This window comes from Erythrolamprus reginae, unplaced genomic scaffold (assembly GCF_031021105.1).
Source record: "Erythrolamprus reginae isolate rEryReg1 unplaced genomic scaffold, rEryReg1.hap1 H_33, whole genome shotgun sequence".
Taxonomy (NCBI): Eukaryota; Metazoa; Chordata; class Lepidosauria; order Squamata; family Dipsadidae; genus Erythrolamprus; species Erythrolamprus reginae.
Window position 1 is genome coordinate 190,968 of NW_027248488.1, and position 15,272 is coordinate 206,239.

The 15,272-nt window shown below is 43.3% G+C and overlaps 1 protein-coding gene across 2 annotated transcripts in view; it reads left to right on the top strand.

Annotated features, from left to right (window-relative positions):
* The window catches only part of LOC139155615 (zinc finger protein 91-like), a 67,068-nt gene extending 57,171 nt beyond the window's left edge, over positions 1 to 9,897 (top strand). The window contains exons 1-6 of one of the 2 annotated variants that reach the window (XM_070730815.1): positions 1,620 to 1,696; positions 2,019 to 2,622; positions 2,927 to 3,041; positions 3,207 to 3,274; positions 3,458 to 3,587; positions 7,636 to 9,897. In XM_070730815.1, coding sequence (XP_070586916.1) covers positions 2,209 to 2,622; positions 2,927 to 3,041; positions 3,207 to 3,274; positions 3,458 to 3,587; positions 7,636 to 9,386 — 2,478 coding nt within the window. In that variant the 5' untranslated portion in view covers positions 1,620 to 1,696; positions 2,019 to 2,208 and the 3' untranslated portion in view covers positions 9,387 to 9,897. Of the gene's footprint in view, positions 1 to 1,619; positions 1,697 to 2,018; positions 2,623 to 2,926; positions 3,042 to 3,206; positions 3,275 to 3,457; positions 3,588 to 7,635 lie in introns of those variants that run through there. The other variant, XM_070730816.1, reaches the window with a different exon arrangement.
* Positions 9,898 to 15,272: the final 5,375 nt, after the last annotated feature.

Here is a 15,272-nt window from a genome sequence, read left to right on the forward strand (position 1 = left end):
AAAAGAAGTTGGTAATTGAAGTAAAACATATATTGCCAGCTTTTTAATATTAGATTTGTGCCAGTATAATATTGTTTTTATCGTTGTTGTGAGCCGCCCCGAGTCTTCGGAGAGGGGTGGTATACAAATCGAATAAATTATTATTAATAATAATTATTATTGTACAGAACTCTGGGGATTTTTCTAATATCAGGGACTACATTCCCTATCATGCAATCTCTTAAAGAGACAGCTCTTAATCCAAGCTAAAATATCCCTCTAGTCAGCAGAACTTCTTTGCTTTTGCAAATTATTATATCAGCATCTGTTTCTAGAAGGACAATTCCATCTAATGGACAAAAGCAAAGTCATCTTGTTTCTTTGGAACATTTCAAATGTTAAAATATCCAATTTAATAGCTGGAGAAGGCTGAGTGAGGACGGGCTCCTGCCTGATGAGATCTGCTCTCTGATTGGTTGCTGAGGGTGGAAAATGATGTTTCCCCTTTTCCCCGCCTTTTTCTCCTGGGTGCTTTTTGCGATTTACCTCAGGATAATCTTGGCTGTCTTCTGTGAATGTTTTTTTTAAAAACCCCCAAATATGACGGGCTACAAGAATGGTGAAGGTCTTAAGCATAAAACGTATCAGGAAAGACTTAATGAACTCCATCTGTATAGTCTGGACTGGAGGACAGAAGGAAAAGGGGGGGACATGATCGAAAGATTTAAATATGTCAAAGGGCTAAATAAGGTCCAGAAGGGAAGTGTTTTTTAATAAGAAAGTGAACACAAGAACAAGGGGCCACAATCTGAAGTTAGTTGGGGGAAAGATCAAAAGCAAGGTGAGAAAATATTATTTCACTGAAAGAGTAGTAGATCCTTGGAACAAACGTCCAGCAGACGTGGTTGATAAATCCACAGTAACTGAATTTAAACATCCTAAGATAAAATACAGGAAATAGTATAAGGGCAGACTAGATGGACTATGAGGTCTTTTTCTGCCCTCAGTCTTCTATGTTTCTATGACGTGTTTGAGATTTACGGAGTTTAAAGGTTTATTTCAAATCAAGGCAGAGATTTTCCTCCCCATTCCCCCAAAAGCACTGAAGGCCCTTCCCCGCCCTTCGCTTCCCCCTGCTTACCAGGGGTCTCCTTCCCCCTCTTCGCCCCCACCAGCAGAACCAGGATGGTGCTTCAAAGAGAGAGGAAGTGGATTCTCCCAGCCCCAGAGGAGGAATCTGTGGGACCTCAATGGGGACGCCGAGCGGAGGGAAGAGGGCGAGGGGACCCCGAGGGGAGGAAGGGCCCAAGCGCCCTAGAAACGCCTGAGGAGAAAGACCGGAACCTCCTTCCAGGCATTTGGGTCCCTAGAAAAGGGGAGGAAGAAGGAAGCACAGACGCCGAAGCCTTTGCCGGGCAGGGAGCCTCCAAAAGGGGCCTTTCAGGCCCGCCCCCTCCCTTCCCTCACCCCTGCGTTCCTCTTTCCCGCCTTTTCTCCCATCCTGGCACTTTGCCCCAAGGCCACCAGAGGGCGCGCTCTGCCAAGGGAAGGGAACTCCAGGCGCTTCCCCATTGCAGGGCGGGGCTTTGCAGAGGAGGCAGAGACGGAAGTGACATCACTGAACGTTGCCGCTCTGGACGCTACACTCGCTCTCCTTAACGGCTGGTGCTCGTAGGAGACGGAGAGTCCGGTGGGAGGACATCCAGGCCTGCGCCAGGTGAGGGGGGGGGCTCCCTGCAAGAGAAGCGGGGAAATGGGGGGGGGGACTTTGCGGAGAACCAGCAAGAGAGGAGACGGCGGGCGAGGAGGAGACGGAGGAGGCGGGATTCGCACCAGGCTCCCCGAGGGCCCGATCCTGTCTCCGGAGGGGGAGAGAAGCGGGGCGGCCTCTGCAGCTGCCTCCTTCCCGGCCTTGCTCGGGAGACCTGGGCCCTGCGCTGGGCTGAGCCTCTTGGGGCTCCGGGCAGGTTGGGGGAAGGTCGCTCAGGGGCTGAATCCCACCTTCTCATTCTGGGCCTTTGTTTTTCCTTCCACCTCAGAGACAGAAACCGGAAGCCATTTGGGGTCTTTGCAAGGCCCCATTTTCTCCTGGGGGAAGAAGAAAAGAGCGGGATCACCTGGAGGGATCCGTCCTGTGTTCCCAGAAATGGTCCCGTGAAGGAAAAGGCCTCTGGAGACCCACAAGAGTCCTTGGACCCCTTTGGAGTTGCTCTGCAGGACAGAGGAAGGATGGAGATCCCACCTGTTGTAAAGGGGGGAAGCGGAAAAGGCCCTGCAGCCGCTCACCCTGGGAAGGGGGGGAAGCTCTGGACAAGACCTGGGCAGAAGATCCTGGAGGAAGACTCCATTCTCCCTTCGGAAGTTCAGCCCTGGAACTCCATCCACTACCAGGAAGCTGAGGGTCCCCGAGGACTTTGCAGCCGACTCCACGACTTGTGCAGGCGATGGCTGAGGCCAGAGAAACACACCAAAGCCCAGATGCTGGACCTGGTGGTTCTGGAGCATCTCCTGTCCCTTCTGCCCCCAGAGATGGAGGGCTGGGTGAGGGAATGTGGAGCAGAGACCAGCTCCCAGGCGGTGGCCCTGGCGGAAGGCCTCCTCCTGAGCCAGGCGGAGGAGCAGAAGGAGCAGGTCCAGTTGCAGGTGAGACACTTTAGGGAGCTCAGAAGGGAATAGAGAATGTGGTTCAATACTTCACCCCTCCTTCCCAAACCTCTCTGGCATTCATCACATATGGCAATTCTCCAATTCTTGTAGGACATTGTTCCTCAACCTCACGGATGGAAATTGGGGACTTTGAGGTTGTGTTGCCAATCTGGAAGTCTGCTTTCTGTCCTGTGACATATCCACTCTCCGAGTCTTTGGAGAGGGGCGGCATACAAATCTAATTAATAATAATAATAATAATAATATGTTCTGTTTCTTTTTTCCTTCCTCCTATTTGAAGTGCTGCACTGTGGAGATCAGAGATCTCGAGGGAAATCAGAATCCATCAAATCCCCCTCAGAGGTCAATTCCCTGGAGGATCCCTTGGGACGATCCAAGTCAGGACACCACAGAAGGTAATGAAGATTGTCCATGTGTCCCACCTTTGTTCTCTCTTCTCTTATAGAATATCTCCTATTTTGTTAATTATTATTATTATTGTTTTATTATTTATTAGATTTGTATGCCGCTCCTCTCCGTAGACTCCGTAGAATTATGCATTTTGTAATTATTACTTACAGAGAAACAAAGAATGAAGCTTTCTGGTTTTTATGACGGAAATCAAACAGCAGGTCAACCTCCAAAACAAGTAAGAAAGGGAAAAGTTTTGTCTTGTCTACAAATTGGAGTTCCCCTTCCATCCTCTTGTCTAAATGAATGATGAAGATGAACAGATTTTTATTTACTTATTTATTTATTCAACTTGTATGCTGCCCAGTCCTGAAGGATTTTTGCAAATTCTCTTGTTCTGTTCTTTTTTCCCCGTGTTCAGGGGAGTCCTGTGTCCTTCGAGGAGGTGGCTGTGTCTTTCTCTGAGGAGGAATGGTCTCAGCTGGATCCTGACCGGAAAGCGCTGCATTCGGAAGTCATGCTGGAAAACCATAGGAACGTGGTCTCTCTGGGTAAGAGTTTTCTAATTGCCAATCAGAGAGTTCAAGAAGACAGATTATAGTTATTTTTTTAAATTATAAAACCACTATTATGAGGTATCGTCAGGAAAGGATCTGGCCTTCTCATGGTCCAAAGAAAGAAAGAGTCAATGTCTCTTTGCTTAGATGATGATGATTATTATTATTATTATTACTATTTATTAAATGTGTATGCCGCCCCTATCCGTAGACTCGGGGCAGCTCACAGCAGTAATAGAAAACAATGTACAATACAAATCTAATATTTAACGTTTAAAAACTAAAAACCCATAATTTAAAAAACATACACACAACATACCGTACATAAACTATATAGGTCTGGAGAAGATATCTCAGTTCCCCCATGCCTGAGGTGGGTTTTAAGAGGTTTACGAAAGGCAAGGAGCGTGGGGGCAGTCCTAATCTCCAGGGGGAGCTGGTTCCAGAGGGTCGGGGCCGCCACAGAGAAGGCTCTTTCGCTGGGTCCCGGCAGATGACATTCTTTAGTCGACGGGACTCGGATAAGGCCAACTCTGTGTGACCTAACCAGCTGCTGGGATTCGTGTGGCAGTAGGCGGTCTTGCAGATATCCTGGTGTGGTGCCATGAAGGGCTTTATAGGTCATAACCAACACTTTGAATTGTGACCGGAAACTGATCGGCAACCAATGCAGACTGTGGAGTGTTGGTGTAACATGGGCATAGCTAGGGAAGCCCATGATTGCTCTCGCAACTGCATTTTGCACGATCTGAAGTTTCCGAACACTCTTCAAAGGTAGCCCCATGTAGAGAGCATTACAGTAGTCGAGCCTCGAGTGTTGCAGCATCACGGTCCTCATTCATACTTACCTATGACATAAAGAGCTGATAGATAAATTAGTGAAGATTGGACTTAATCCCTGGATAGTTTAGTGGATTTGCAGTTGGCTGAAGCGTAGATATCAGAGGGTTGTTGTTAATGGCGAGTATTCTGAGCAGAAACAGGTTACAATCGGTGTGCCACAAGGATCTGTTCTGCTTCCTATTCTTTTTAATATCTTTGTGAGTGACATAGGGTAAGGTTTGGTAGGGAAGGTTTGCCTATTTGCCGATGACTCTAAAGTGTGCAATAGGGTTGATATTCCTGGAGGCGTCTGTAATATGGCAAATGATTTAGCTTTACTAGATAAATGGTCAAAGCAATGCAAACTGCAGTTTAATGTTTCCAAATGTAAAATAATGCACTTGGGGAAAAGGAATCCTCAATCTGATTATTGTATTGGCAGCTCTGTGCTAGCAAATACTTCAGAAGAGAAGGATTTAGGTGGTAGGGAAAGCAAGTACAATGCTTGGCTGAATAGCTAGAAGTATAACAAGCAGGAAGAGGGAGATTGTGATCCCACTGCATAGAGTGCTGGTGGTGAGACCACATTTGGAATACTTTGTTCAGTTCTGGAGACCTCAGCTACAAAAAGATATTGATAAAATTGAACGGGTCCAAAGACGGGCTACAAGAATGGTGGAAGGTCTTAAGCATAAAACGTATCAGGAAAGACTTAATGAACTCAATCTGTATAGTCTGGAGGACAGAAGGAAAAGGGGGGACATGATCGAAACATTTAAATATGTTAAAGGGTTAAATAAGGTCCAGGAGGGAAGTGTTTTTAATAGGAAAGTGAACACAAGAACAAGGGGACACAATCTGAAGTTAGTTGGGGGAAAAGATCAGAAGCAACATGAGAAAATATTATTTGACTGAAAGAGTAGTAGATCCTTGGAACAAACTTCCAGCAGACGTGGTTGGTAAATCCACAGTAACTGAATTGAAACATGCCTGGGATAAACATATATCCATCCTAAGAAATAGTATAAGGGCAGACCAGATGGACCAAGAGGTCTTTTTCTGCCGTCAATCTTCTATGTTTCTATGACAGCAGAGGTGCTGCAACGTTCACCCTACATATTCTTCCATCCCCTTCCGCAGGGGCTTACAATGTTTTTCAGAATATAAGACACACTTTTCTCCACAAAGAAAGTGGTTGGGGATGTTGGTGGTTCTTACAGAGCGATTACAGACCTGTTTTTGGCCTCCCAAACCTGTTTTTGCCTAAAGTACTGCAGTCTGAGATCACACAAGATTAATACCCTGTGTCCTGGCGCTACTGGTCTTGTGTCATCTCGCCCTGAAGTCCTTTAGTTCTTCCTTCTCTGTGAACTGAGTGGGCAAAAGTGGGACCTGTGGAGGCCAAAAACATTTCTTGTTTTGCTTCTCTAAACCTAGATGCGTCTTATGGTCAGAATAATACGGTACCTTGTGACAATGTGGCAAGCTGCCGGTCCCTTTAACTACTTCTGTGCGTTTGCAGCAAAAAGAAGCTAAAATAGTGATAGATACATGAGATCTATAGTAAAAAGTATAGCATGATTGCTCTCACGTGATCTCACACTATAATGCTGTAGACCTCTGCTCTCTGCTAACCAAGATCTGCACAAGACCTTCGGTTTCAAAGATTTTTGCCCTGGATCTCGTGCAGTCCTCAGTTCTTAAAAGAACACAGGTCTAAAGAACTATAGTGTGAGATCATGCAAAATTAGTAGGTTGAGCTCTTGTGCTACTGGTCTTGTGTGATCTCGCACTGAAGTACAGTAGTACCTCATGATACGAACCCCTTGTCTCACGAACTTTTCGAGATACGAACCCGGGGTTCGGGATTTTTGTGCCTCTTCTTACGAACTTTTTTCACCTTACGAACACACCGCCGAGAACGCTGATCCCGGAAGTTCGGCAAAAATTCAGGTTCGGCGTTTGGGTTCGGCCGAGAAGCGCCGCCGCCCGGCTGTCACCTTTTGAAACAGCCGGGGGGCTTCTCGGTGTTCTCCTGAACCCGAAGTTCGGCAAAGTTCGGGTTCGGGAGGCTGCCAAGCTTTGACGTCATGTAGACATCCTTCCTGGCAGGCCAAAGCGTTGACTCCAGGTCGTGACGTCGAAGCTTCGCCCATGGAATTCCCTATTGGGATTCCTCACCTCTGTTTGAGCCTCCCGACCAGCTGACAGCTCCACGGCTCTTCTGTAAAGCTGACAGCCGGGCGGCAGCATTTTTTGGCGGCCTCCCGAACACCGAACCTGAACTTTCGGGTTCGGGAGAATGCCAAGAAGACCCCCGGCTGTTTCAAAAGGTGAAAGCCGGGCGGCAGCGGTTCTTGGCGGTCTCCCTAACCCGAACTTTTCGGGTTCGGGAGAATGCTGAGAAGCCCCCCGACTGTTTCAAAAGGTGACAGCCGGGCGGCAATGCCCAGCGGAGCGCCGTTTTTGCGATTTTTTTTCTTGCACGCATTAATCCCTTTTACATTCCTTCCTATGGGAAACATTGTTTCATCTTATGAACCTTTCGCCTTATGAACCAATTAAGTTCGTAAGATGAGGTATCACTGTACTTTAGTTCTCCGTTCTCTGCGAACTGACGCCCGTACCAGATCCAGGGTGATAGCAGTTTTCCAATATCTCAGGGGCTGCCACAAAGAAGAGGGAGTCTTCTAGTTTATTCTCCAAAGCACCTGAGAGCAGTACAAGAAGCAATGGGTGGAAACTAATCAAGGAGAATAGCAACTTAGAACTAAGGAGAAATTTCCTGATAGTAAAAACAATTAATCTCATTTACATATCTCACCATCACTTCACGGACTGAATTGGCTGCCAATTGGTTTCCAGACGCAATTCAAAGTGTTGGTTATGACCTATAAAGCCCTACATGGCATTGCGCGAGACTACCTACGGTACCACCTTCTGCCACCTGAATCCCAGCGACCGGTCAGGTCCCACAGAGTTGGCGGGGCCTAGGGGAAGAGCCTTCTCTGTGTGGGCCCCAGCCCTCTGGAATCAACTCCCCCCAGAGATTCGTACTGCCCCCACCCTCCTTGCCTTCTGCAAGAGTCTTAAGACTCATTTATGCATTTATGATTGAATGCCACTGGGATTTTTTTAGATTTTATATTTCATTGATTGTATCTGAAATGTTATATATTGTTTTATTATATATTTCATTTCATTACCTTTTGCTTTGAAGGTAATAATGGGCAGGAGAATCAAGATTCCTGTGAACTGTTCCAGGTGATCAATGCTAAAGATGGAATGGAGAAGTTTGGAATTGGAATGGAATTCGAAAGCCCTGAGAGAAGCCAGTCAAAGAATTGGAATCAGGAAAGCTCATCTTCCACTGATGCTCCGATGCAAAACATTCTTGCCCAACAAGAGAAAATAAAGAAAAAATATATTGGGGAACATGTGAAGTTAATCAAAGCTAAAGTACAAGCGAATGAACACCATTTAACCCAAAACAAACGAGAAGATGGTATCAGAAGACACAACAGACAAAATTACAATGAGACATCCATTCTTTCTCTTGGAAATAACTACCTGACATCTCAAAAAGGGATTAAGACAAAAGAGAAGCCTTATAATTGTTTGAAATGTGGAAAATGTTTTAGAACAAAGGGGCAACTTACTATCCACAAAAGGATCCACACAGCGGAGAAGCCATATAAATGCATGGAGTGTGGAAAGACCTTTGCTCAAAGTAGTCATGTTATTTCTCATAAAAGGATTCACACAGGGAAGAAGCCGTATCAATGCATGGAGTGTGGAAAGACCTTTGGTCAAATAACTCATCTTATTCGCCACAAAAGGATCCACACAGGGGAAAAGCCATATAAATGCATGAAGTGTGGAAAGACCTTTGCTCGAAGGGATGCTTTTATTTCCCATAAGAGGATCCACACAGGCGAGAAGCCATATAAATGCACGGAGTGTGGAAAAACCTTTGCTCAAAAAGTTCATCTTACTTCCCATAGGAAGATCCACACAGGGGAGAAGCCGTATACATGCATGGAGTGTGGAAAGACCTTTGCTCATAGCAGTGCACTTACTTCCCATATGAAGATCCACACAGGGGAAAAGCCATATAAATGCATGGAGTGTGAAAAGACCTTTGCTCACAGAAGTAATCTTATTTCCCATAAAAGGATCCACACAGGGGATAAGCCATATAAATGCACGGAGTGTGGAAAGACCTTTGCTCAAAGAAGTCATCTTATTACACATAAAAGGATCCACACAGAGGAAATTTTTTATAAATGCATGGAGTGTGGAAAGACCTTTGTTCAGAGCGGTACACTTACTTCCCATATGAGGATCCACACAGGGGAGAAGCCGTATAAATGTATGGAGTGTGGAAAGACCTTTGCTCATAGCAGTGCCGTTACTTCTCATATGAAGATCCACACAGGGGAGAAGCCATATAAATGTATGGAGTGTGGAAAGACCTTTGCTCACAGAAGTAATCTTATTTCCCATAAAAGGATCCACACAGGGGAAAAGCCATATAAATGCAATGAGTGTGGAAAGACCTTTGCTCAAAGAAGTCATCTTATTACCCATAAAAGGATCCACACACAGGAAAATTCGTATAAATGCCTTGTATGTGGAAAGACCTTTGTTCAGAGAGGTGCACTTACTTCCCATATGAGGATCCACACAGGGGAGAAGCCATATAAATGCATGGAGTGTGGAAAGACCTTTGCTCATAGCAGTGCACTTACTTCCCATAAGAAGATCCACACAGGGGAGAAGCCATATAAATGCATGGAGTGTGGAAAGACCTTTGCTCACAGAAGTAGTCTTATTTCCCATAAAAGGATCCACACAGGGGAGAAGCCATATAAATGCATGGAATGTGGAAAGGTCTTTGCTCAAAAAAGTCATCTTATTACCCATAAAAGGATCCACACAAGAAACCCACATAAGAAAAGTAGACTATAAAATATTGGAAAATTCCAAACTTGGAAAGGCTCTTTGTAGCGTCAACTAAAACAGAAAAAGAGTAATCGCGGTTTACGTACAGGAATGGTTAAATCCTAAACAATCATATTCCTTTTTTTTTTTTAACAAAATACAACATAGTATACAAAACATGAAATAAAGGTCGTAACAATAGAGAGCAGTCAAATAACATATCAATTAACAAAGTACAAACTTGAAAGCTAGAAAGAGGGAGGGAAAGAAGTAGGTAGGGAAGGGGTAGAGAGGAGGAGGGAAAAAGATAGAAAGGACAGAGAACGTAGAAAGAATAGAAAGGATAAAACAATCATATTCCTATGAAGAAGGTAGGATCCTGTTCTGCCGGGCTCTCTGTTAGGAGCCTCCCAAAAATTCAAGGGTACAAATTGCAGACCCACACACACGTTTGAAAATTGAAAACAATGTTCTTTATCACAAAATTCAAAATAAACTAAGCACTCTTTTTGTATTGCAAAGAGCCCTCGTCCCTAAACAACCGGGTAGTCTGTACAATTTCTTTTAAACAGTCATTGAGTACTTAGCTAGCGGCTGTGAAGAAACTTCACACCCCTTCGTCCTGCAACGAAGTGAGAGACACACACACACACACACATGTTGTTCTGCTGTGGTTTCAAAGGCGTGAAAAATCAACAAAGTCCAGAAAACAGCAACACACGATTCCTGAAGAACTACGATCAGATACTCTCGCAACGGCCAAACCCACACGCTGCTATTTATAGCAGCAGCCGTAATTACTGGAGCCCCACCCAACCACAGGTGGCCTCATTTTCTCTTGTAATAATCCTTCAGTTGTCTCCTATGCATCACTCTACGCATGTGTGGATGTGTCATTAATTCTTGTTCAGAATCCAAGGATGATACAGATGATTGATCTCCTCCTGGGCTGTCTACCAAACTCCCCTCTTCCCTGTCACTCATGCTTCATTGGTCAGAGGAGGCTTCATCGGCAGATTCCATTGGGAGCAAAACAGGCCTGCGGCATGTGGATGTCTCCCCCACATCCACCTGCACATTCCTTGGGGCAGGAGCTGGGCCAGAGCTAACCACAACAGATCCTAAGTATTGAAATTTTGATAGATTATAAAAAAATAATTTTAATAGTAATTTATTCCCCAAACATAAACCAAAAATAATTTTACACAAAAGTTTGTGATCAGATTAGAAGAAATGATACAACAAAAGTTATGAACTATTGAAAATAACAGAAGCAATTGATTGGAATAAACTCCAAATCTCTTTATTAGGAAGAATAGCAACAATAAAAATGACAATTCTACCAAAAGTTCTCTACCTATTCCAAACGATACCGGTAAAACTAGATAATCAATTTTTCAATAAATTAAACAAAATTATCTCCAAATTTATATGGAACAGTAAAAAGCCTAGAATAAGATTGGAATGGCTACAGGATAAAACTGGACAAGGAGGATTGGGCTTACCAGATTTTAAAATCTACTATCATGCAGCCATCCTTCTCTGGATCAAGGACTGGATAGAAATTAAACATGAAAGATTATTATCATTAGAAGGCCACGATATGCTAACCGGTTAGCACAATATCTTGTGGAATCAAAACCAAAAAATCCCAACATATTTTAAAAATCATATGATTAGAGATGCCCTAATAGCAACATGGCTAAAAATAAAAAAAGAACATTACACAAGAATTCCTAGATGGTATTCTGACTTGGAAGCCCGAACACAACAGAACTTTAAAAAAAAGGTAACTTATAATCAAATATTAAACACAGAAGGTAATATCAAATCAATGAAGCTTTAGCAGAACAAAATATTAAAATTGATTGGTGGCCCTACATGTTAATATACTCAAAATGGCAAAGGGACAAAAACCAGGGATACAGGAAAAAGACACAGACTTTGACAAATTGATTTTAGGAGGAGAATTTTTTTTTTATAACAAAAATATACAATTATCTAATACACTATGAAATGGAAATAGAATTAGTGAAAGGGTCTATGATCAGTTGGGCAAGAAACTTTGGATATAACATTTACATTGACCAATGGGAGGCAGTATGGAAAAAGAATTATAAAATAATTAAATCAGCAGCATACAAGGAAAATACAATAAAAATGTTTTATAGGTGGCATATATCACCATCAAGACTAGCCCAAATTAAAACCAAATTGTTGGAGGTGTACAAATACAGATGGAACATTCTTCCACATGTGGTGGACTTGTCCAAAAATCAGATCAATATGGATCAAAATTAGAAATTGGATATATGAAATTACTAAAATTAAACTAGAATTTAAACCAGAGATCTTTCTACTAGGTCTAATTGATTTGAGAATTAAAAAAGAAGAATCCCATCTAATACAACACTTAATAACAGTAAGCAGGATCACTATAGCACAAAACTGGAAGAAAGAAGAACCACCAACGGAGCGAGATATGATTAAAAAGATGCTTGACTGTGCAGAATACGATACACTAACACAAAAATTGAAAAACGACAAAAAAACACAAGAGATAGACATATGGAAAAACTTTTATAAATGTCAATGATCGGGGGGGGAATAATAGATGTTGACAATTCTTTTTAACTGAGACATTCTTGTTATTTTGATATGAATATATGTATGTATGTATGTATGTAGATTGTTCTGAGTTCGGGTTTTGCCCCGTGTAATATTTTGAGAATCTATGCGACGTTTCGGTGAAATCACATTCACCATCATCAGGCTGAAGTTTTAAGCTTCGTGCTGTTGTAAATATGGAATGTTTATGGAATTCCATATTTACAACAGCACGAAGCTTAAAACTTCAGCCTGATGATGGTGAATGTGATTTCACCGAAACGTCACATAGACACTCAAAATATTACACGGGGCAAAACCCGAACTCAGAACAATCTACATACATATACCCGTGAAAATCTACAAAAACACACATATATATATATATATGTCATGTTTTTTTAGCTGGAATTTTAAAATTAAGGGAGACTAGGATGGTCCCATTTCGGCCTTGTTCTGGCCTCATCAGCTAGCCACACCCTTACTGGGATTTGATCCGGTGGACTCTGCCTTATAAGGCAGAGAATTAGCAGTTGAGCTATCAGATCAGATCCCTTCCAGCTGTGTACCAGGGAGGGGCTATATGTTTTTTTATGTCGGATCACCCTGGTATATTGTAGGAAGGTCACAGCTCCTTTTTGCCTCTAGGCCCAACCCAGGACCATTTCAAGGCAGTTAATTTATAGCCGACAACTATATTCTTATATATATCAAATGTTTTTAGCTGAAATTTTAAAATTAAGGGAGACTAGGATGGTACCATTTTGGCCTTTTTCTGGCCTCATCAGCTAGCCACACCCTTCCTTACTGGGATTCGATCTGGCAGCCTCTGCCTTGTAAGGCAGAGAATTAGAAGTTGAGCCGCCAGACCAGATCCCTCTAGCTCTGTACCAGGGAGGGGCTATGTGGTTTTTTTAAGGGTGTGGCTAGCTGATGAGGCCAGAAAAAGGCCGAAATGGTACCATCCTAGTCTCCCTTAATTTTAAAATTTCAGCTAAAAACATTTGATATATATAAGAATATAGTTGTCGGCTATAAATAAATTAACTGCCTTGAAATGGTCCTGGGTTGGGCCTAGAGGCAAAAAGGAGCTGTGACGTTCCTTCAATATACCAGGGTGATCCGACATTAAAAAAAACATATACACAGCAGGCAATTGCTGAGCCATCAAACCACACCCAGCCACCAGTATTTATAGAAGGAAGGCAGCTCAGGTCTCGCAGTGTTCGCCTTAGAACAAGGACAGAAACACCAGCCTGAAGATGACGAGTGGGACATTGTCGAAACGTCGCCAGAAATTTCCAAATCCTACACGGGAAGAAACCCGAATACACCAAGACCGTCATATATATGTGTGTGTGTGTATGTGTAACATTATATATGTATATTATTTCGCTGATATGATTATCGGTAAATTTAGAACAAGATACACTGCAAGAAGGGGTAGGGGTAGGGGTGGGATGGAACTACATGTATTGTCCGTTAACAGAAAATTTACAATTGTAATCACAAACTAAGAATACAATGTTCTGTTTATGTATGTGTTTTAAATATGTATATAATTTAATAAAATTCTATTTTAATTTTTTTTTTAAAAAGATGACAATGGAGCTTAAGGATCAAGAAGATATGAAGTATGGAAAGAATTTTATGAACGGCTTGAACAAAAGAGATGGGGGGGAGCTGAATAAGCAAAGACTCCTGAATAAGTTTAAAAAGGGTTTTAGAAATATTAGATTTATTTACTTATTTAAGAATATTGTAATAAATGATTATATGTGAGGGTAGATAGGAGAAAGGATTGAAGAATACAAGTTACTTAAAATCTGGTTATATTTATGTCCGAATTATATCCGCTGGTGATAGTCACTGTATGATAAAACTGATGGGTTTAAATTAAGCTGTCAATGAGACGGGTGGGGTGAGGTGTATGTACAGTCTGTTTTTGTTTTCTTTATGGTTTTCTCTTTCAATTACCTTTTCTTTTTGCCTGTTTTGATGATGTAAAGATGCAATGATCGAGAAAATGTCCTTTTAAATGTATATATTTGAAATATTTTTTTTTTTCAAAAAGGATCCACACAGAGGAAAATTTGTATAAATGCATAGTGTGTGGAAAGACCTTTGCTCAGAGCGGTGCACTTCCCATACATGAAACCGCTGGGTGAGATCATCCAAGGACACAGGGTGAGGTATCATCAGTATGCTGATGATACCCAGTTATACATCACCACCCCATGTCCAGTAAGCGAAGCAGTGGAAGGGATGTGCCGGTGCCTGGAGGCTGTTGGGGTCTGGATGGGTGTCAACAAGCTCAAATTCAACCCTCACAAGACGGAGTGGCTGTGGGTTTTGCCTCCCAAGGACAATTTCATCTGTCCGTCCATTACCCTGGGGGGGGGAAATTATTGACCCCCTCAGAGAGGGTTTGCAACTTGGGCGTCCTCCTCGATCCACAGCTAACATTGGAACATCATCTTTCGGCTGTGGCAAGGAGGGCATTTGCTCAGATTCGCCTGGTGCACCAGTAGCGGCCCTATTTGGACAGGGAGTCATTGCTCACAATTGCTCATGCCCTCATCACCTCGAGCCTCGACTACTGCAACACTACATGTAGGGGGAATTATTGACCCCTTCAGAGAGGGTCCGCAACTTGGGCGTCCTCGATCCACAGCTCACATTAGAGAACCATCTTTCATCTGTGGCGAGGGGGATGTTTGGCCAGGTTCACCTGGTGCACCAGTTGCGGCCCTGTCTGGACCGGGACTCACAGTCACTCATGCTCTCATCACCTCGAGATTCGACTACTGTAATGCTCTCTACATGGGGCTACCTTTGAAAAGTGTTTGGAAACTTTAGATCATGCAGAATGCAGCTGCGAGAGCTATCATGGGCTGCCCAAGGTATGCCCATGTTACACCAACACTCCGCAGTCTGCATTGGTTGCCGATCAATTTCTGGTCACAATTCAAAGTGTTGGTTATGATCTATAAAGCCCTTCATGGCATTGGACCAGAATATCTTCGGGACCGCCTTCTGCCCCACGAATCCCAGCGACTGATTAGGTCCCACAGAGTTGGCCTTCTCCAGGTCCCGTCAACTAGACAATGTTGTCTGTCAGTACCTAGGGGAAGAATCATCCCTGTGGGGACCCCGGTCCTCTGGAATCAGCTCCCCCCAGAGATTCGCATTGCTCCCACCCTCCTCACATTCCGTAACAGTTTAAAGACCAATCTGTGCTGCCAGGCTTGGAGTCATTAGACCCTAGTCCTTTGGCGGATGAGTGTAGTATGTCTTGCTGTGTGA